Genomic DNA, 22977 nt, shown 5'->3' with positions numbered 1-22977 from the left:
AATTCTCTCCCACAGGAAGCTGTTGGGGCCTGTTCATTATATATATTCAAGGGGGATCTGGACATGCCCTTGTGCCGAAAAGGATCAATGGGTATGGGGAGAGGGTGGGAATGCGATACTGAGATTGTATGATCAACCATGACCATATTGAATAGTGGTGCAGGTTGAAAGGGCCGAATGGCCTACACCTGCACCCATTTTCCACGTTGCTAAGTAATGTCCTTTAGGAAGGGAAGGCTGTCATCTTTGTGTGGTCTGGCCTACACTTGACTCCAGACCAGAGCAATATGGTTGACTCTTCACTGCTGTCTGAGGTAATAAATGCTGCCCCAGCCAGTGGTACGCTTATCCCCTCAGCAAACTTTTACAACATGTTCATGAACAGACTGGAATGAAAGGGGTGGATGGGTGGTTTCCATGGGAACATCGTCACCAACCAACAGCCACTACAAATGTTTTTACAGCAGCACGAGCCTGCCCTCCCTCCCTCCCTCGCCAACTCCCTCCCTCCGTCCCTCCCTCACTGAGCTCCCTCTGTCCCTTGATTCACTCACTCACTCAAACACTGCTGGACATTACAGGGAGTAACCTCCTCTTCTGGGCCAATGCAGGGCAGACCATTCCCAGCAGCAGGTGGGTTTGTACAAAACCGGAATCGATGTTGGATACCCCCTCCACATGAAATGGAGCAATCACTCCATGGAGTCCAGTCTGACCAATCACCATTCACTGCAAAACAACATTATTGGTCACACTCTGTGGCAATGTGTATGGGTCGCAGGGTCGGACGGAGGGGTCGCAGGGTCGGACGGAGGAAGAATGGGGTTAGGGGTGTCACAGGTCACAGGACGGGATCATGGCATCAGTGGGAAGGGTCATAGGCCAGAGAGCGGAGTAACAGGGTCAGATGGAAGAGCCAAGGGGTCGGAAGGAGATTTAGAGAGGGGTCAGAGTTGAGGCTTGGGTTTATTTGTGTTTCAGAAATTTAACAGGCGGGTGAATGTAAGCGGAGTGAATGTCTATTTAATACCTGTGTGTGATTGTATCTGTGTGTGTGAGATTATGTGTTTGAGCCTGTGTATGTGTGTTTGAGTGCATGTTTGTGTGTGTGTGTGTGTTTGAATGTGTGTGTTTGAATGTGTGTGTGTGTATGTGTGTGTGTGTGTATGTGTGTGTGTGTGTGTTTGTGTGTGTGTGTTTGAATGTGTGTGTGTGTGTTTGAATGTGTGTGTGTGTGTGTGTGTGTGTGTGTGTTTTTGAATGTGTGTGTGTATGTGTGAATGTATGTGCATGAGTGTCTGTGTAAGATTGTGAGTGTGTGTTTCTGTGCATGAGAGAGTGTGTGCGCAAGTGTGTGTGCAAAAGTGTATGTGTGTGTGTGCATTTATATGCGCGTATGTGTGTCTGTGTTTGAGTATATGCATGTGTGTGTATGTGTGTGTGAGTGTGTATGTGTGTGTTCAAGTGTATGTGTTTGAGAGTGTGTGTGTTTGTTTGAATGTGTGTGTGTATGTTTATATATGAGATTGTGTGTTTGAATGTGCGTGTGTATTTGAGTGTATGTGTGTGAGAGTGTGTGTGTATATATGTGTGCATGTGTGTGTATACGTCTGTGTGCGTGTGTGTCTATGTGTGCATATGTGTATGTGTGTGTGTGTGTGTGTGTGTGTGTGTATACACCTGTACATGGTATAGATATATAGTCATACACGAAAACACTTTTTTTTCCCATTTTGGACTATAAACTGGAACAGAGACAGACACTGCTACAAAGTGGAATACCAGAACGGTTACCAGCTTGAAAAACAAAGTGGGATTGTAAGGATCATTTGAAACTGTACAAGATTATCTTGCTTTTGGAACAGTAAGGCTGTTACATTGTCAAGACACAGCAGCACCAAGGATCTCTGAATTAGGAAAGGCTGAAGGATGACAGCCCTCAGATTGGTCTAGCTGCAGTTTGCTACAGACTGATGGAAACAGTGCAACCAGAACCAGCCAGAGCCAGAAAACAACCTTCTCCTTTCTCCCTGATTGAGGACACAGATAAAAGCAAAAAACAAGAATTCTGCTACAAGGAAGAAGACACCCCTGTAGGGGCTAAGATCTTTCGAGGGAGTTTGAAAAATGAGACAGGCAGATCACTGAGAGGGTCACAGGGATTTTCCTGCTCGTGGGCATGGGGGAGGGAGTTTCATTTTTCAACAGATGTGGATCATTGAGAATTTCAAGATCCCTGAGTGCAACGTTTTAATCATATTTCTGGGCCACTTTCAACGATTCTCACATTTCACTGAAATGAGAAAAAAAAACTGTGCTTTAATGAATCCCAAGAGATAGGAATGATGTCTTACCATTGCACACTCTCTGGGTACAGTTTCCAATCTGTCCGGAAAAGCAGGTGCTGAAGGAAGCAAAAATATCAAGATAGTTGACATGCCTTTCGAAAAGAATCAACATATTCAGCCCCAGAGACAGACCCAGATACAGATAGAACATGAGGCTTAATCCCTGGGAAGGAGGGAGGGGACACACCATCACCATTACACAACATGTGGAGTTCCATTCCACAGCAACAAGGCACAACATAGACAGTGACAGATTGGCTCCAACGTAGTCCCTACCCCCTCGAGTGGCCCTGCCCCTCCCTCCCCCACACTCTCAGACAGTACATCCCAGACCCTAACCCCCCAAGTGAACCTGCCCCCCCCACACTCTCAGACAGTACATCCAGACCCTAAGCCCTCGAGTGAGCCTGTCCCTCCGCCACACTCTCAGACAGTAGACTCCAGACTCGAACCACTTGAGATGGGAAAGGGTGTTAGGAAGTGAAAGGGAGGGTGAGAGTGACAGAGAACAAGAGACAGTGAGAGAGAGCAACAGAGAGAGAGAGAGGGACAGAGAGAGGGAGGGAGTGAAGGAGAGGGAGAGACAAATAAAAGAGTAGGCAAGCAGTTGATAGTTAGGAAAGAACAGCAACTCGTTAAGGGTTTATTGGGTCCATGGGTAGTTTAAAAATGGGTTAGCTATGCTGGAAGCAACCCATTTAATGACAGCGTCTCTACAAATCTGTGTAGTAACCACAACCATTCCCAATGTGCCATCTTTACTCCGATTAGCTGAGGGTTTTCCTATTGGCTGCTGTTTTGCTGAGAGTTGTTGCTGTTGAAGGTCCATTTAAGGATGATCCATCAGGAGCAATAAGTTTTGACCTTTGACATACCAGGAATTACAGTCTTTCAGCACAGTGACCCCAGGTTGGTAAATGTGCCCTCCATCCACACATTGGCAATCAGTGACAGGCACACATTTGCCTTCCTGAAACACAGCGAAATGGAAAGGAACCATCAGAATCATTACATTAATAACAGGGTGTGCATAAAATCAGGGATCAGAACTTAATCAAAACTCACTCACCTCACAATCAAACAACACAGCTCAGATCTCCCTCCGTCCCCACCTCCTCACCATCTCCCTCCATCCCCACCTCCTCAGCATCTCCCTCTGTCCCCACCATCTCCCTCCGTCCCCACCTCCTCACCATCTCCCTCTGTCCTCACCTCCCCACCATCTCCCTCCGTCCCCACCTCCTCACCTGTAATCCGATTAAATGAGGCAGAGATAATTGCAAAAAGTTCAAATTAAGATGCCAAGGGTCTAACTAAATTTAGTTTGTACAGTCTTGGGTTACCTCTAACTAAGGTAGAGAGATCATAACCAGTTTTCAAGGTGATGGTGCTAATACAGGACAAAAAGGAAGATTTTACAGAGATGGAACATTATGGCGGGTTACATGTAGCGCGACATGAACCCAAGGTCATGGCTCAGCCCTCTTTATGGGTGTGGAAGCCCATTATACAAGGAATCCCCAGCTTCTGTCGCAATAGTACAGATTTTTTACAGAAACTGAGCACCCACGGACCAGTCAAACCAGGAACATTCCTTGTCACAATGGACGTTTTGTCTCTCTACACCAGCATCCCCCATGACGATGGCATCACACTGCAATAGCCTCAGTACTAAATACCAACAGCTGCTAATTTCCAGATGCCATCCTGCAACTTGTCCAGCTCATCCTCAACCACAACGTTTTCACCTTCAACAACCAGTTCTTTATCTAGACACATGCAACAGCCTTGGGGGCTAGATTTGCTCCCCAATATGCCAACATTTTCATGGAAGGGTTTGAACAAGACTTCTTTGTTGCACAGGACCTCCAGCCAATGCCATACACCAGATACATTGATGACATTTTCTTCCTCTGGACTCATGGCAAGGAATCGTTGAGATAACTATATAGCAATATCAACAAGTTTCATCCCATCATTAGACTTAAATGGACTACTCTTCAGAATCAGTCCCATTCTTGGACGGAGATAATGGGAACTGCAGAAGCTGGAGAATCCAAGATAACGAAGTGTGGAGCTGGATGAACACAGCAGGCCAGGCAGCATCTTAGGAGCACAAAAGCTGACATTTCGGGCCTAGACCCTTCATCAGAAAAGGGTCTGATGAAGGATCTAGGCCCAAAACGTCAGCTTTTGCGTTCCTAAGATGCTGCTTGGTCTGCTGTGTTCGTTCATGGACACATGTATTTCTACCAATGACAGACACCTCAGTACTTCAGTCTACCGCAACCCCGTGGATAACCTCACAATGCTTCACTTCTCTAGCTTCCATCCTAAACACATTAAAGCAGCCATGCATATGGACAAACCCTACACATACTCAGAAACTGATCAGATGAGGAGGAATGAGACAGACACCTAAAGATGCTGAAAGATACCCTCATAAGAATAGGATATGATCCTCAACTCATGGATCGCCAGTTCCAACGTGCCACAGTGAAAAACTGAAATGACTTCCTCAGAAGACAGACACAGGGCACAGCCAATAGAGTACCCTTTGTCATCCAGTACTTACCCAGAGCGGAGAAACTAGGCCATGCTCTTTGCAGCCTTCAACATGTCATTGATGACAAACATCTCACCAAGATCTTCAATATGCCTCCACTTCTCACCTTCAAACAACCGACAAACCTTAAACAGACCATTGTTCGCAGCAAACTACCCAGCCTCAGGGCAACATCAACCACAACATCACACAACCCTGTCATGGTAACCTCCGCAAGACATGTCAGAGCATTGACCTGGGCATTACCATCACACATGGGAACACCACCCACCACGTACATGACAGATACTCATGTGACTCAGCCAGGGTTCTCCATCTCATACGCTGCAGGCAAGGATGCCCCAGGGTACGGTACATTGGCAAAGCCATGCAGACGTTATGACAACGGATGGATGGACACTGCACAACAAGCACCAAACAGGATGTTCCCAAGCGAGTTTTGAGAAGATTTGTAGCTCAGGTTGAGGTTCTGGATGTGAGTTTGCTCGCTGAGCTGGAAGGTTAGTTTTCAGACGTTTCGTCACCATTCTAGGTAACATCATCAGTGAGCCTCCGACGAAGCGCTGGTGCTATGTCCCGCTTTCTATTTATCTGGTTAGGTTTCCTTGCGTTGGTGATGTCATTTCCTGTTCTTTTTCTCAGGGATGGTAGATTGGCTCCAAATCAATGTGTTTGTTGATGGAGTTCCCATTGGAATGCCATGCTTCTAGGAATTCTCGTGCGTGTCTCTGTTTGGCTTGTCCTAGGATGGATGTGTTGTCCCAATCAAAGTGGTGTCCTTCCTCATCTGTATGTAAGGATACGAGTGATAGTGGGTCATGTCGTTTTGTGGCTCGTTGATGTTCATGTATCCTGGTGGCTAGCTTTCTGCCAGTTTGTCCAATGTAGTGTTTGTCACAGTTCTTGCAGGGTATTTTGTAGATGACGTTCGTTTTGTTTGTTGTCTGTATAAGGTCTTTTAAGTTCATTAGCTGCTGTTTTAGTGTGTTGGTGGGTTTGTGGGCTTCCCTGATGCCAAGGGGTCCGAGTAGTCTGGCAGTCATTTCGGAAATGTCTTTGATGTAGGGGAGCGTGGTTATGGTTTCTGGGCCCGTTTTGTCTTTTTGTTTGGGTTTGTTGCTGAGAAATCGGCGGACTGTATTCATTATCCTAGGATGGATGTGTTGTCCCAATCAAACTGGTGTCCTTCCTCATCTGTATGTAAGGATACGAGTGATAGTGGGTCATGTCGTTTTGTGGCTAGTCGATGTTCATGTATCCTGGTGGCTAGCTTTCTGCCAGTTTGTCCAATGTAGTGTTTGTCACAGTTCTTGCAAGGTATTTGTAGATGATGTTATGCAACACGTGACTCCACCGTACTGTATCTGTAAAATGTTCCTTACTGTCTTGGTTTAACACCATCACCTGGGTAAATTGTTCTGAACTCTCAACCTTTATTAGTTTGTAAAGTTTTGAATTACTTATACTTTGGTCAGACCCTCAGCAATGTGGCTCTGAGACCTATCATATTATTCCAGCTGTTTGGTTTGACTTCGGCACCACCTTATTTTTAATTTTTATAATTATATATCAGTCTCATTTAATCAGATTATAGGTCATCCTTTCACTTGTTATTCAGCTGTTGACTCTTTACTCACGCCGTCTAACAATTCTGATCATCTGCGGGAATTATTATTTGACACACCACTCGCACTGTTTATATGATCATTTGATCTCCCTGCAGTTGATCCCTCTCTGCCCAGAAATTCTGTGCCTGTGTGCTCTCTCTCACTTCACCTGACTAAAAGGCTACACTCTGAAAGCTGTTGGGTTGGAATGCGGTGTCAGGTGATTTCTGACTATATGCTAGACAGAGATACAGAGAGGAAGAAGAGAGAGTGAGACGTTCAGGATTTTGTAGTGATAGGAGATCAGTGTCACCGATAATGATCAGTTCAGAGTCTGACCTGTAGGAGCAGCCCATCCTGACAGTAACATCCCGAGCTGCAGTTCCAACTCAACTCCTCTCCCACACTGAGCTCTGTGCAAGTGTCAGCTCCAATGGAACAATCCCGCCACACAGTCCCTTCAGAGCAGTTCGATGGATGGGCTTCTGTTATCAACAAAGAACAAGGGAAGGGAGCACAGAGGGTCATTAGCTGGATACAAATGAGCACCACGCACATAAATACTACCCACAGCATCGCACAGTCATCAATCTCACCCTCATCGATAGACAGACAACATACTCTCACCCACATGCACTCCCTCAGCACTGACCCTCCGACAGTGCCCGCTCCCTCAGCACTGACCCTCCGACAGTGCCCGCTCCCTCAGCACTGACCCTCCGACAGTGCCCACTCCCTCAGCACTGACCCTCCGACAGTGCCCGCTCCCTCAGCACTGACCCTCCGACAGTGCCCACTCCCTCAGCACTGACCCTCCGACAGTGCCTGCTCCCTCAGCACTGACCCTCCGACAGTGCCTGCTCCCTCAGCACTGACCCTCCAACAGTGCCCGCTCCCTCAGCACTGACCCTCCGACAGTGCCCACTCCCTCAGCACTGACCCTCCGACAGTGCCTGCTCCCTCAGCACTGACCCTCCAACAGTGCCCGCTCCCTCAGCACTGACCCTCCGACAGTGCCATGCTCCCCACCATCACAATCTGTATGTGAACTGTTCACAGTGAGACAGTATTCCCTGTCAGTTGTGTTTCTTGGAGATCCTGGTATTCAGTGTCTATTTCTCCCAAATAGCACTCACCACACGGATGAGTGTTACAGCTGGTCAGCTGACTGCTTTGTGATGAGATGTTCACTCGCGTTCGGTTACTGAAGCCCCCTCCACAAGAGACTGAACATTCTGACCAGTGACCCCACTCACTCCACACACCTGTGGCAAACAGGGACAGGAAAGTTAGTTAGACATCCTGCACTGACACCACACTTAATCTCAAAGGGAGTTATAATACTATCCATACACCCACCCCCTCCCTCAATCGTCTAAGCACTAATGTCCTAACCTGATCCAGTCTCTCTTGAAACATCAGTCTTGCCATCCCAGGATAGCAAACATTTGGTCAGCATTTACTGCACTCCATCCACAGCCAAAACATCCTTCCCCACAGAAGGAGGGTAAATCTGCATACAATGCTCCAGGTGTGGTCTCCACAAGGCCCTGTACAACTGCAGTAAGACATCCCAATGATCTCACTGTGAAGGGCAACATACTTCTTCACCACCTGTTGCATCTGCACACTTACCTTCAGTGGTTAACGTAGAAGGACACCCAAGTCTCACCACACTTCCGTCTTTCCCATTCTCTCATCCTTCGGATAATAAAATGCCTTTGTGTTTTCACTATCATCATTATACAGCATCGGCCATGCATTTACCCACTCACTCAACCTTCCCGAATCACACTGAAGCATCTCTGTATCCTCCTCGCAACTCACCATCCAACCCAGCTTTGTGTCATCTGCCAAGTTTGATATATTACAGTCAATTTCCTTCCCTAAACCATTAATACATATTATGAATAGTTGGGCTCCTAGCACCGATCTCTGTGATACCCTGCTAGTCACTACCCATTATCGGGAAAAAGACCTGTTTATTCCTACCCTCTATTTCCTGACTGCTGTCCAGTTCACTGTCCATCATAATACAACATCCCCAATCCCATCTGCTAATCGCACCTCCTCTTTCTGTCTCTTGCTCCTACTTTTTGGTTTTTGAGCCTGATGCTGGGTTTGACTCTGCAGATATGCAGCTTTATTTGGTTCCTGTTACTCACTATCACAAAGCTGCAGACTGCAATATTCCGTTTCCACCATGTCCCCCTCACACTCTCTCCCACCCAATGCTGCAGGGGGGTTTGTGGGAGATCGGAATCTCCGCCTGGATCCAACATCACAGCTTCTACTGCAAGAACTCCACGGTGTCCAGCGGCTCCAAGAACAGTCCACTGCAACAGGAAAACATGGGAAAAACACAGGGAAACATGAAAAAAACCACAGGGGAAAACATGGAAATGTGGGAAAACATGCATGAGCACAGAATACAAATGAAAACAAGTGAAATTAACAAGAAATCAGGGACATTCATATGATTGGATCTTCATCCAATCTGATTGCAAGCACAAGCACATAAATCCTGATAACTGTCCACCCCCTTGCTTAAATGAGAATCTATCTACCTCTTCTTCCAGCATCTTTCAAAAACAGAGTTCCAAAGATGCTCAACCTGTTGAGAGTCAAAAAAATCACCTCATCTGTGTTTTAAAGGGCACCCCCGATTTTTAAATAGTGAGCCCTAGTTCTAGATTTTCCCATAAGAGGAAACAAATCTTCCACATCCCCAATGTTGAGATCCTTCTGCTCCCTACATGTTTCAGTGAAATCCCTCTTGTTCTCCTAAGCTCCAGTTGATACAAGCCCAGTCCATCTAGTCTTTCCTCAAGGACAACTCAGGCATTAGCGTGGTAAACTTTCTCTAACCTGCCTCCAGCATATTTCAGTTTGGTTTCACAGGTCGGTGCAACATCGAGGGTTGAAGGGCCTGTACTGTGCTGTAATGTTCTATGTTCCTTACATACAGGGGCCAATACGCACACAGTCCTTCAGATGTGTCTCACCGGTGCTCTGTGTAACTGAAGCTAAGTTCTATTTTCTCTTCCCCTTGGGTTAAATGATAACATTTGATGAGCTTTCCTGATTATTTCTGTAACTGCAGACTAACCTTCTCTAATTCATGCAATCAGACACCCAGATCCTTCTGCATCTCTGAACTCTGCATTCTCTCCCCATTTTAATAGAATGTTTCTTCTTACTGCTCCAGCCAAAATGGCAATTTCACTCTTTCCCACATTATGCTCTCTTCGCCAGATTTTTGCCGGAGTTCCATTGACAGGTGAGGCTGGAATGAAGGATGCAGGCAGAGAGAGAGAGAGAGAGAGAGGGAAAAGGCAGTAGGTGAAGGAGCATTTGGGGGTTATGAGAACAGGAAGGGATAGGGGTTAGAGTGGGTGGGGAAGGAGTGATATGATAGGAGTGAATAGATCAGACATGGGCAAGGGACACAGGGATGATGTAGGAGTATGAGAAACTGAAGCTGCAATGGGCTCAGTGACTTGTTATGACAAGGTGAAAAATTCCAAATTCCTAATTCCTAATCTAATTCTTCTGAAATCTGTGATCAAACCATCACAAGTCTCCCTGTCATATGTCTCTTCCATCATCATTAGGGGAGGTGCGATTCCCTATCCCACACATTAACCCAGACAATGTTCTTGACCACACTGGGGAGAGATGTTCAGGCAGGGATGAGGATGTGGACAATAGGGAGGAGTGTTAGGAACAGAAGGCTATGTGTAGTCAATCAGGTGAAGAGTTGATTTGTTCAGTACCTGCACATGGAAGATTGCCACAAGCCAGCTGTCCAGACTGACAGGTGCTGTAACACAAAAACAAATACCATTAGTGAGCCAACTGAGAAAACATGCTGCAGACAGGAAGCCAGTACTGGGTTTGTTGTATCGTGGTGGGCACCCAGGAACAGACAGGCCTGTACCTTTAAGACATTCTGATAGAAAGGTCACAAAGGAATATTCCAGAACCCTCACCCCATCCCCCTCTCTGATGAAGGGTCTAGGCCCGAAACGTCAGTTTTTGTGCTCCTGAGATGCTGCTGGGCCTGCTGTGTTCATCCAGCCTCACATTTTATTGTCTTGGAATCTCCAGCATCTGCAGTCCCCATTATCTCTGATACCATGTAATTACTGCTCTGTAAGCTCAGTGTGGTCTTTCTAAGGAGAACTTTCTCACAACTGGGTGCAGCAAAACACCCAAATGTCAGGAAGAGTCAGAAAGGATACCATTTCATTGGAGGCAGTTCAGAGAAAGTTTGCTCGGATGATCCCTGGTATAAAGGATTGTCTTTTGAGCAAAGGTTAAACAGGGTAGGACTCTACTCACTGGAGTTTAGAAGAATGAGAAGTGATCTCATTGAGCTGTATAGATGTTTTAAGGGGCTCAGCAGGATAAATGCTAAGAGGATTTTTCCCTTGTGGGAGAGTCCAGGATGAGAGGGCACAGTCTCAGAACAAGGGGATGCCAATTTAAGACTGATATGTGGAGGAAATTCTCCTCTCAGAGGTTTCTCAGTTTTTGGAATGCCATACCACAGAGAGCTGTGCGTGCAGAGTCCTTGTAGATATTCAAGGCTGTGATCGATCATATTGAATGGTGATGCAGACTCACAGGGCCAAGTAGCCTGCTCCTGTTCCTATTTCTTATGGTCTTATTGTATATACACAGCAATTAGAGCCCTTTCATGTGAACTATCTTATGGGTCCATTCACCTGCAGTCTTGTGGTTCTCATGTATCTGCTGCCTTTGTCCTTCTAGATGGATGTGGTTGTGGGTTTGGAAGGTGCTGTCTGAGGATCTTTGATGAATTTCTGCAGTGCATCTTGTAGATAGTACACACTGCTGGTAATGAGCCTCGGTGATGGAGGGAGTGGGATGTTTGTGAATGTGGTGCCAATCAAGCGGCTGCTTTCCCCTGGATGGTGTTGAGCTTCTTGAGTGTTGTTGGGGCTGCACCCATCCAGGCCAGTGGGGAGTATTCCATCACACTCCTGACTTGTGCCTTGGAGATGGTGGACAGGATTTAGGAGTCAGGAGGTGAGTTACTCGCTGCAGGATTCCCAGTCTCTAACCTGCTTTTAGACCTGAAACATCAGCTTTCCTGCTCCTCTGATGCTGCTTGGCCTGCTGTGTTCTTCCAGCTCTACACCTTGTTATCTTTGTAGCTGCTGTGTTTATGTGGCCAGCCCAGATGAGTTTCAGGTCAATGGTAACCTTCAGGATGTTGATAGTGGAGGATTCAGTAACACCACTGAATTGAGATGAAGGTGATTGGATTCTCACTTGCTAGGGGTTAAGAAGCTAAGGTTGGTGTGTGTTATAGTGGGACTGGAAGTGGAGAAGATATGTAAATTCAGTTACTTAAACACTTACCAGTTATTGCAAGGATCCTTGTCAAGGCTGTACCCAGCTGGGTACCACTGGCCCTGATAATAACAGTCACATTGCTGCAGTGGGACACAGGAGCCATTCTGCAGAAACAGTCCATCTGTACAGTAACAACCTTCATAACAATGGGTGGTGCATTGTACACTGTCTGTCAGGTCAAGGCATCCCCGGGGACAAGGACCACCAGATTGAAGACACTCATCCACAGTGAGATAGACCATCCCATTCGGACAAGTTTCTGTGAACAGAGCAGACCCAGCATTAGAGGCAATGCAGCAACAAGAGAGACACAGGGAGAGAACTAATGCCCCTCACACTACCCACAGGGGATTGACCACCCTCCACCCACCTTACTATCCCCAGGGGAATTGACCTGCCTCTCCACATACCAACCCTGGGGATTCATACCCTCCCCACCTGCCCCCACCACTTACCACCCCCTGGGGGATTGACACCCTAACCCACACCCCCACCCATAACCCCAGAAGGGGACTGACCACCACCATCCTTCCGCACCCCCCGCTCCTCACATCTACTACCCTCAGAGAAACTGACAATTATGTTGCTACATTTAGGTATATAAAGATGGCATTTATCCACCAGAACAGAGGGTTTGGGCTGAATGGTCTGTTTCTGAGCTGGGTATCACGTGCAGTCTGATCCGGAAGATTCTCAATCACCAGGGGGTCACAGTTTGAAGGGAATAGGTAACAGATCCCAAAGGGGAATCTGGACGAATTTGTTTCCAAGCAATAAGTTGTTATGATCTGGAACGATCTGCCTGATCGTGTAGTGGAAGCAGATTCAATTGGAACTTTCCAAAGGGAAAGTGATCTTGAAGGGATAACATTTCCAGGTCTGTAGGGAAAGAGGGGGAGGGGACTCAGGGGAAATACTTTTCCACATCCAGCACAGACATGATGAACTGAATGGCCTCTTCTACCAATTAGCAGTTTTGGAAACTGTTTGACTGCTTTTGATTGGCTGTGTGCACCCATTGAATCATACAAACCTTTTATATGATCCAGGTCAGAGAGAGCCATTCAGCCCACATTGTCCATGCTGACCCCGAGACACCCAGTTGCCATTTCTATTCCGATCTTCCTGCACACAGCCCAAAGCCTAACAGCTTACAGCACTAAACGTGCAGATCCAGGTTCCTTTTTAAGACTGTTTAGGTTTTCTTCCTCCATCACCAACTCAGGCAGCAAATTCCAGACCACATCAGAGGAGCAGGAAAGCTGACGTTTCGGGTCTGGAGCCTTCTTCAGAAAGCACTCAATGCCCCATTTCCTGCTCCTCTGATGCTACCTGGCCTGCTGTGTTCACCCAGCTCTACACTGTCTTATCTCTGACTCCAGCATTGGCAGTTCTTACTAACCTGCTGTATCAAACTGTTTATCCTCACATCCCCTCTAATCCTTCTGCAGTTTAGCTTGAATCTACGAGCCCTGGTTGTTGAATTCTCTGTCAAGTGTAACAAGGATCTCCCGTCTACTCTATCCCAACCCCTCAACATTTTGTATACCTCAATCAACCGCTGAGCCTTCTCTGCCCCAAGGAAAACAACCCCAAACCTCTCCAGTATCTCCTTGTGACTGTAATTCTCCAGCCGTGGTAACATTCTAGTTAACCCTCTGTGCACTCTCTCCAGAATTACATCCTCCCTGTAACATGGTGCACACAATCTGCACACAATATCCAGTTGTGGCCTCACTGGTATCATACAGTTTTATCACTATATCCCTACTTCTGTATTCAATATCTCTGCCAATGAAATAAAGCATTCTATGTACTTTCTTTACACCCCTTACCTACCTGTACTGCTACCTTTAGGGACCTGGTCACTTCACACACCTGCCCATCTTCATTTCCCAAAACTAAATGCTGAATTCTGTCTTCCCTCATTGGGCTGGTCATGTCTTGTTTATGTGAGCCCTAGTGCGTCTGTAGGTAGTGGAAAGGGATGAGGTGAAGCCCTTACGGTCGCATGGCTGTGTGTTGCAGTCCCGTGTTTGAATGTGTGGCCCAACACACTGGTTGCCTCCATGACCTGATGGGGGATTTGTGCAGCTTCGGTTCCTGGACTGCACCCCGGAGTTACACAGGGAACTGCATTCAGACCATGGGCTCCAGGAACTCCATCCTCCAGTCACTGAAACAAAAGCACAACACAAGCTCCTGGGGCCATCACAGACTCACAGCAGGACAGCACCAACTGGAACCATTGCTTGAAATCCATCCATTCCACGGTCTGCCAGCCACCCTCTCCCTCCCCCAGCCTGCCACCCTCTCCCTCCCCCAGCCAGCCACCTTCTCTCTCCCCCAGCCAGCCACCTTCTCTCTCCCCCAGCCAGCCACCCTCTCCCTCCCCCAGCCTGCCACCCTCTCCCTCCCCCAGCCTGCCACCCTCTCCCTCCCCCAGCCTGCCACCCTCTCCCTCCCCCAGCCTGCCACCCTCTCTCTCCCCCAGCCAGCCACCTTCTCTCTCCCCCTGCCAGCCACCCTCTCCCTCCCCCAGCCTGCCGCCCTCTCCCTCCCCCAGCCTTCCACCCTCTCCCTCCCCCTGCCAGCCACCCTCTCCCTCCCCCAGCCAGCCACCCTCTCTCTCCCCCAGCCAGCCACCCTCTCCCTCCCCCAGCCAGCCACCCTCTCCCTCCCCCAGCCAGCCACCTTCTCCCTCCCCCAGCCTGCCGCCCTCTCCCTCCCCCAGCCTGCCACCCTCTCCCTCCCCCTGCCAGCCACCCTCTCCCTCCCCCAGCCAGCCACCCTCTCCCTCCCCCAGCCAGCCACCTTCTCCCTCCCCCAGCCTGCCACCCTCTCCCTCCCCCAGCCTGCCACCCTCTCCCTCCCACAGCCAGCCACCCTCTCCCTCCCACAGCCAGCCACCCTCTCCCTCCCCCAGCCAACCACCCTCTCCCTCCCCAGCCAGCCACCTTGTCCGTCCCCCAGTCAGCTGCCCTCTCCCTCCCTCAGCCAGTCACTCTCTCCCTCCCCCAGCCTCAATGCTGGACAGCTGGCTTATGATGCCGAGGGACCCCCAACAGCACGGGTTCAATTCCTGTCACCAGCAGAAAGGTCCTGCCTTCTCATTTTCTCCCCTGACCACAGGCATGCTGATCTTCAAGCTAAACCACTGCCTGTTGTCCCTCTGTCAAAGGGAGCAGCTCCATGACCTTGTTCGCTTTTGATAACTTATCCGTCTCTCACTGAGCAAACAGATGGACCTGGGAGCTGATGGACTTTATCCCAGGGACTTAAAGGAGGGAGTAAATGTAATAATATTAATTTTCAAACATTTCCTTCATTCTTTAAGGTTCCATTGGTCTGAAAAGTTCTAAATCTAACTTCTCTATTCAGGAAGGAGAGAGAGAGAGAGAGAGAAAAGGGGAAACTATTGGCTGGTGTGGCGTGAGGAAAGGTTTCGAATGGGTCATTAAGGAGGTTGAGCTTTTCCCACCTGCACAGGGTTGAATGAGGCAGTGTTCCTCCTGGACAGGGTCTCCCAGGCACTGGGGGGATGTGCTAGCGTCAGCAGTGGGACACTCTCGGAATCGTCTCCTCACCGAGACCTCATCGACATCATAGAAACAGGTCCGACTACACAGTGACCATGGGGACCACAGACTCCATCCACGGACTGACTCCCCAACATCTGTACAGGCAAGGAGACACGTCAGTGAAAATCACAGGGAGAGCGTGGGGTACAGGGTAAGGGAGGGGAAAATGGGATAGAAGATGTGGAGAGAGAAGTGAAGATGAAGACAGAGTGAAGAACAAAGAACAAAACGAATTAGAACATAGAACATTACAACACAGTACAGGCCCTTCGGCCCTCAATGTTGTGCCGACCTGTCATACCGATCTCAAGCCCATCTAACCTGCACTATTCCATGTACGTCCATATGCTTATCCAATGACGTACCTAAAGTTGGCAAATCTACTACTGTTGTAGGCAAAGCAACGAATTCAGAATTACAGCACAGGAACAGGCCCTTCAGCCCTCCAAGCCTGCGCCGATTGAGATCCTCTGTCAAAGCCTATCTTCTGTTTTTTAAGGGTCTGTATTCCTTTGCTCCCTGCCCATCCATGTACGTGTCCAGATACATCTTAAAAGACACTATTGTGTCTGCATCTACCACCTCCGCTGGCAACGCGTTCTAGGCACCCACCACACTCTGTGTAAAGAACTTTCCACGCATATCTCCCTTCAACTTTCCTCCTCTCACTTTGAACTCATGACCCCTAGTAATTGAGTTCCCCACTCTGGGGAAAAAGCTTCTTGATATCCACCCTGTCTATACCCCTCATGATTTTGTAGACTTCAATCAGGTCCCCCCCTCAATCTCCATCTTTCTAATGAAAATAATCCTAATCTACTCAACCTCTCTTCATAGCTAGCACCCTCCATACCAGGCAACATCCTGATGAACCTCCTCTGCACCCTCTCCAAAGCAGCCACATCCTTTTGGTAATGTGGCGACCAGAACTGTACACAGTACTCTAAATGTGGCCAAACCAAAGTCCTATACAACTGTAACATGACCTGCCAACTCTTATACTCAATACCTCGTCCAATGAAGGAAAGCATGCCTTATGCCTTCTTGACCACTCTACTGACCTGCGTTGCCACCTTCAGGGAACAATGGACCTGAACACCCAGATCTCTCTGAACATCAATTTTCCCCAGGACTTTTCCATTTACTGTATAGTTTGTTCTTGAATTGGATCTTCCAAATGCATCACCTTGCATTTTCCCGGATTGAACTCCATCTGCCATTTATCTGCCCAACTCTCCAATCTATATATTCTGCTGTAATCTCTGACAGTCCCCTTCACTATCTGCTACTCCACCAATCTTAGTGTCATCAGCAAACTTACTAATCAGACCATCTATACCTTCCTCCAGATCATTTACGTATATCACAAACAACAGTGGTCCCAGCACAGATCCCTGTGGAACACCACTGGTCACAGGTCTCCAATTTGACAAACCCCCTTCTACTACTACCCTCTGTCTCCTGTTGCCCAGCCAGTTTTTTATCCATCTAGCTAGCACACCCTGGACCCCATGCGACTTCACTTTCTCCATCAGCCTGCCATGGGGAACCTTATCAAGCGCCTTACTGAAGTCCATGTATATGCCATCTACAGCCCTTCCCTCATCTATCAACTTTGTCACGTCCTCAAAGGATTGAAGATTGAGAATGAAAGAGTGGGGTCGAGTGAGACAGAGTCACTCCCATCGATGGAGGCTCTCTGATTGTTGCTTTACTTTATGAACTCTTACCTGGTCTGCAGGTAGTGTAGCAGCCCTGCACCCCTACACTATCCCCCACACAGGGGGCACCCTCAGATGAGGCAGTGGGGTTGGTGGGTGATCTGAGGAAGGAAATGGACAGCATGGAGTCAAGATCTGGGAACCTCTCATCTCCAAGAATCGACAAATAGTGAGTGGTAACAAAGGCCATCTCAGAGGGGCTTGTCATTCCCATAATCTCACGGTCTCTCTCTCTCACTCTCACACATACACAGCCACACACACACAGACGCACACTCACAGACACAGACACACACATATGCAGACATAGACAGACACAGACACTCACACACACAGACACACTCTCACAGGCATGCGCACAAACAGGCATACACGCACACACAGGCATACAGAATCACACTCACAGACACACATGCTCATACTCACACTCACACACACTCTCACAGACACAAACATACAGAGACACCCACACACAGGCACACTCACACACAGAGACATCCACACATAAACACAAACTCACAAACACAAACTCACAGCTGCACACTCACAGACACAGACACACACGCACACACAGACACTCTCACAGGCGCGCACATACAGGCACACATGCACACACTCATACATGTACACACAGGCTCACACGATTACATTCACAGGCCCACATGCTCACACTCACTCTCACACACACACACACACACACACACACACACACACACAAAAACACACAGTGGCACACACACAGACACAAACTCACAGATAAACTCACAGCTACACACTCGCAGACACACACTTGCACAGACACACACACTCTCACATGCAAACACACATACTCACACATACACAAACTCACACACACACACACACACACACACACACTCACACAGAGAGAGAGACACACACACACAGACACACACATAGACACAGGCGCGTGCGCACACATACAGACACAGGCGCGCGCACACACACATACAGACATGCACACACACACACACACATAGACACACACCCACTCTCACATAGACACACACCCACTCTCACATAGACACACACACACATGCACACACATACACACACACACAGACATAGAAACACACACATTGACACTCACACATAGACACACAGACACACTCACATGCACACACACACAGACATAGACACACATATGACACTCACATAGACACACACACTCCCACATAGACACACACACACTCTCACAGAGACACACACACACACACACTCACAGAGACACACACACTCTCACAGAGACACACACACACTCTCACAGAGACAAACACACAGTCTCACAGACACTCTCACAGACACGCACAAACAGGCATACACACACACATACATGCACTCACATGTACACATGATCACACTCACAGACACACATGCTCATACTCGCGCACATACTCACACACGCACATACACACACAAACACACACACACACACACTCACACACACACACACACACACAAAGACACACTCTCACACACACAAGCAGTCAGTCTTACGTCTGTGGTCAGCAGGGTTTTGGAAAGAATTCTGAGGGATAGGATTTATGACTATTTGGAAAAGCATAACGTGATTAAAGGGAGTCAGCATGGCTTTGAGGGGCAGGTCATGCCTTACAAATCTTAGTGAGTTCTTTGAGTAGGTCACGAGACAGGTTGATGAGGGTCGAGCAGTGGATGTGGTGTACATGGACTTCAGCAAGGCATTTGATAAGGTTCCCCACGGCAGGCTCATTCATAAAGTCAGGAGGTATGGGATACAGGGTGATTTGGCTGTCTGGATTCAGAATTGGTTGGCTGACAGGAGGCAGAGACTGGTTGTAGATGGCAAGTATTCTGCCTGGAGGTCAGTGCTGAGTGGTGTCCCACAGGGCTCTGTTCTTGGGCCTCTGCTCTTTGTAGTTTTTATAAATGATTTGGACGAGGACGTTGAGGGGTGGGTTAGTATGTTTGCTGATGACACAAAGGTTGGAGGTGCCGTTGATAGTATCGAGGGCTATTGCAGGCTTCAGCGAGACATTAACAGAATGCAGAGCTGGGCTGAGAAATGGCAGATGGAGTTCAACCTGGATAAATGCGAAGTGATGCATTTTGGAAGGTCGAACTTAAATGCTGAATATAGGATTAAAGGCAGGATTCTCGGCAGTGTGGAGCAACAGCGGGATCTTGGTGTTCAAGTGCATAGCTCCCTCATAGTTGCCACCTAGGTGGATAAGGTTGTTAAGAAAACAGATGGTGTTTTGTCTTTCATTAACAGGGGGATCAAGTTTAAGAGCCGCGAGGTTATGCTGCAGCTCTACAAAATCATGGTGAGACCACACTGGAATACTGTGTCCAGTTCTGGTCGCCCTATTATAGGAAAGATGAGGCGGCTTTGGAGAGGGTGCAAAGGAGGTTTACCAGGATGCTGCCTGAACTGGAGGGCTTGTCTTACAAAGAGAGATTGACTGAGCTCGGACTTTTCTCTCTGGAGAGAAGGAGGAAGAGAGGTGACCTGATCGGGGTGTCCAAGGTAATGAGAGGCATGGATAGTGTCGATAGCCAGAGACTTTTCCCCAGGGCAGGATTCACTGCCACGAGGGGTCATAGTTTTAAGGTGTTAGGAGGAAGGTATAGAGGAGACGTCAGAGGGAGGTTCTTCACCCAGAGAGTTGTGAGCGCACGGAATAGTTTACCAGTGGAAGTCGTGGAAGCAGAATCATTAGTGACATTGAGGCGACTGCTGGACATGCACATGGACAGCAGTGAATTGAGGGGACTGTAGGCTAGGTTATTTTATTTTTGGATTAGGATTATTCCGCGGCACAACATCGTGGGCCGAAGGGCCTGTACTGTGCTGTACTTTTCTATGTTCTATGTTCTAAACACACAGAGACACCCACACACAGATACAAACTCACCGACACAAACTCACAGCTGCACACTCACCGACACACACACACACACACTCCCACACAATCACAGACAGACAGACAGACACACACACACACACACACAAATTATATCACAAAACCCAGGCTTGTAGGTACAAGAGGTGAGCAAATCTGTCATGGTATGAAAAATCTTCATGAGAGCAAATACCCACATTCTCAATGCACTTTATTTGAAAACTTCATCAGATCTTCAGCTGCTGCTCTTGTGTGATTGTAAAACGTGGCAGGCTATCAGCTCTCAATAAGCAACCAGTGAATTCCACACTCCCCATTACTACATGAGTATTACCATGTAGTATCACTCCCCATCACTACATGAGTATTACCATGTAGTATCATTCCCCATAACTACATCAATGTTATCCATGTAGAATCACTCCCCATTACTACATCAATGTTACCCATGTAGTATCAATCTGCATTACTACATCAATGTTACCCATGTAGTATCACTCCCCATTACTACATGAGTATTACCCATGCAGTATCACCCCCCATTACTACATCAATGTTATCCATGTAGTATCACTCCCCATTACTGCATCAATGTTACCCATGTAGCATCACTCCCCATTACTACATGAGTAATACCTATGTAGTATCACTCCCCATTGCTACATCAATGTTACCCATGTAGTATCACTCCCCATTACTACATGAGTATTACCCATGTAATATCACTCCCCATTATGACATCAATGTTACCCATGTAGTATCACTCCCCATTACTACATCAATGTTACCCATGTAGCATTACTCCCCATTACTACATTAGTATTACCCATGTAGTATCACTCCCTCTTACTACATGAGTATTACCCAAGTAGTATCACCCCCATTACTACACGAGTATTATCCACGTAGTATCACTTCCCATTACTACGTCAATGTTACCCATGTAGTATCACTCCCCATTACTACATGAGTATTACTCATGTAGCATCACTCCCCATTACTACATCAATGTTACCCATGTAGCATCAGTCCCCATTACTACATTAGTATTACCCATGTAGTATCACTCCGCATTACTACATCAATGTTACCCATGTAGTATCACTCCCCATTACTACCTGAGTATTACCCATGCAGTATCACTCCCCATTACTACATCAATGTTACCCATGTAGTATCATTCCCCATTACTACATCAATGTTACCCATGCAGTATCAGTCCCCATTGCTACATGATTATTACCAATGTTGTATCACTCCCCATTATTACATCAATGTTACCCTTGTAGCATCACTCCCCATTACTACATCAATGTTACCCATGTAGCATCACTCCCCGTTACTACATGAGTATTACCCATGTAGTATCACTCCCCGTTACTACATGAGTATTACCCATATAGTATCACACCCCATTATTACATCAATGTTACCCATGTAGCATCACTCCCCATTACTACATGAGTATTACCCAAGTAGTATCACCCCCCATTACTACATGAGTAATACCCATCTAGTATCACTCACCATGACTACATCAATGTTACCCATGTAGCATCACTCCCCATTACTACATCAATTTTACTATGTAGTATCAATCTGCATTACGACATCAATGTTACCCTTGTAGCATCAATCCCCATTACTACATCAATGTTATCCATGTAGTATCACTCCCCATTACTACATCAATGTTACCCTTGTAGCATCACTCCCCATTACTACATCAATGTTACACATGCAGTATCACTCCCCAATACTACATCAATGTTACCCATGCAGTATCAATCTGCATTACTAAATCAATGTTGCCCATGTAGTATCACTCCCCATTACTACATGAGTATTACCCATGCAGTATCACTCCCCATTACTACATCAATGTTATCCATGTAGCATCACTCCCCATTACTACATGAGTATTACCCATGTAGTATCATTCCCTATTACTACATGAGTATTACCCAAGTAGTATCACCCCCAATTACTACATGAGTATTAACCATGTAGTATCACTCCCCATTACTACATCAAAGTCACCGATGCAGTATCACTCACCATTACTACATCAATGTTACCCATGTAGTATCAATCTGCATTACTACATCAATGTTACCCATGTAGTATCACTCACCATTACTACATGAGTATTACCCCTGTAATATCACTCCCCATTACGACATCAATGTTACCCAAGTAGTATCACACCCATTACTACATGAGTATTACCCATGTAGTATCACTCCCCATTACTACATCAATGTTACCCATGTAGCATCGGTCCCCATTACTACATGTGTATTACCCATGTAGTATCACTCCCCATTACTACATGAGTATTACCCATGCAGTATCACTCCCCATTACTACATCAATGTTACCCATGTAGCATCACTTCCCATTACTACATCAATGTTACCCATGTAGCATCACTCCCCATTACTACATCAATTTTACCCATGTAGTATCAATCTGCATTACGACATCAATGTTACCCATGTAGTATCAATCCCCATTACTACATGAGTATTACCCCTGTAATATCACTCCCCATTACTACATCAATGTTACCCATGTAGCATCACTCCCCATTACTACATGAGTATTACCCATGTAGTATCACTCCCCATTACTACATCAATGTTATCCATGTAGCATCACTCCCCATTTCTACATCAATATTACCCATGTAGCATTATTGCCCATTAATACATGAGTATTACCCATGTAGTATCACTCCCTCTTACTACATGAGTATTACCCAAGTACTATCACCCCTATTACTACCCGAGTATTATCCATGTAGTATCGCTCCCCATTACTACATCAGTGTTACCCATGTAGTATCAATCCCCATTACTACATC

General features: G+C 47.0%; 1 protein-coding gene across 1 annotated transcript in view; it reads right to left on the bottom strand.

Annotated features, from left to right (window-relative positions):
* Positions 1-22977, bottom strand: part of sspo (SCO-spondin) — a 517250-nt gene that overhangs the window by 249199 nt on the left and 245074 nt on the right. The window contains exons 57-67 of the mRNA XM_059646360.1: positions 17218-17309; positions 15388-15582; positions 13912-14082; positions 11913-12165; positions 10298-10344; positions 8687-8857; positions 7658-7786; positions 6861-7006; positions 3224-3318; positions 2355-2404; positions 559-729 (exon numbers count right to left, since the gene is read on the bottom strand). Coding sequence (XP_059502343.1) covers positions 559-729; positions 2355-2404; positions 3224-3318; positions 6861-7006; positions 7658-7786; positions 8687-8857; positions 10298-10344; positions 11913-12165; positions 13912-14082; positions 15388-15582; positions 17218-17309 — 1520 coding nt within the window. The remainder of the gene's footprint in view (positions 1-558; positions 730-2354; positions 2405-3223; positions 3319-6860; positions 7007-7657; positions 7787-8686; positions 8858-10297; positions 10345-11912; positions 12166-13911; positions 14083-15387; positions 15583-17217; positions 17310-22977) is intronic.

This window comes from Stegostoma tigrinum, chromosome 5 (genome assembly GCF_030684315.1).
Source record: "Stegostoma tigrinum isolate sSteTig4 chromosome 5, sSteTig4.hap1, whole genome shotgun sequence".
NCBI classification, from domain to species: domain Eukaryota; kingdom Metazoa; phylum Chordata; class Chondrichthyes; order Orectolobiformes; family Stegostomatidae; genus Stegostoma; species Stegostoma tigrinum.
This window is presented reverse-complemented; position numbering and strand designations above follow the sequence as displayed.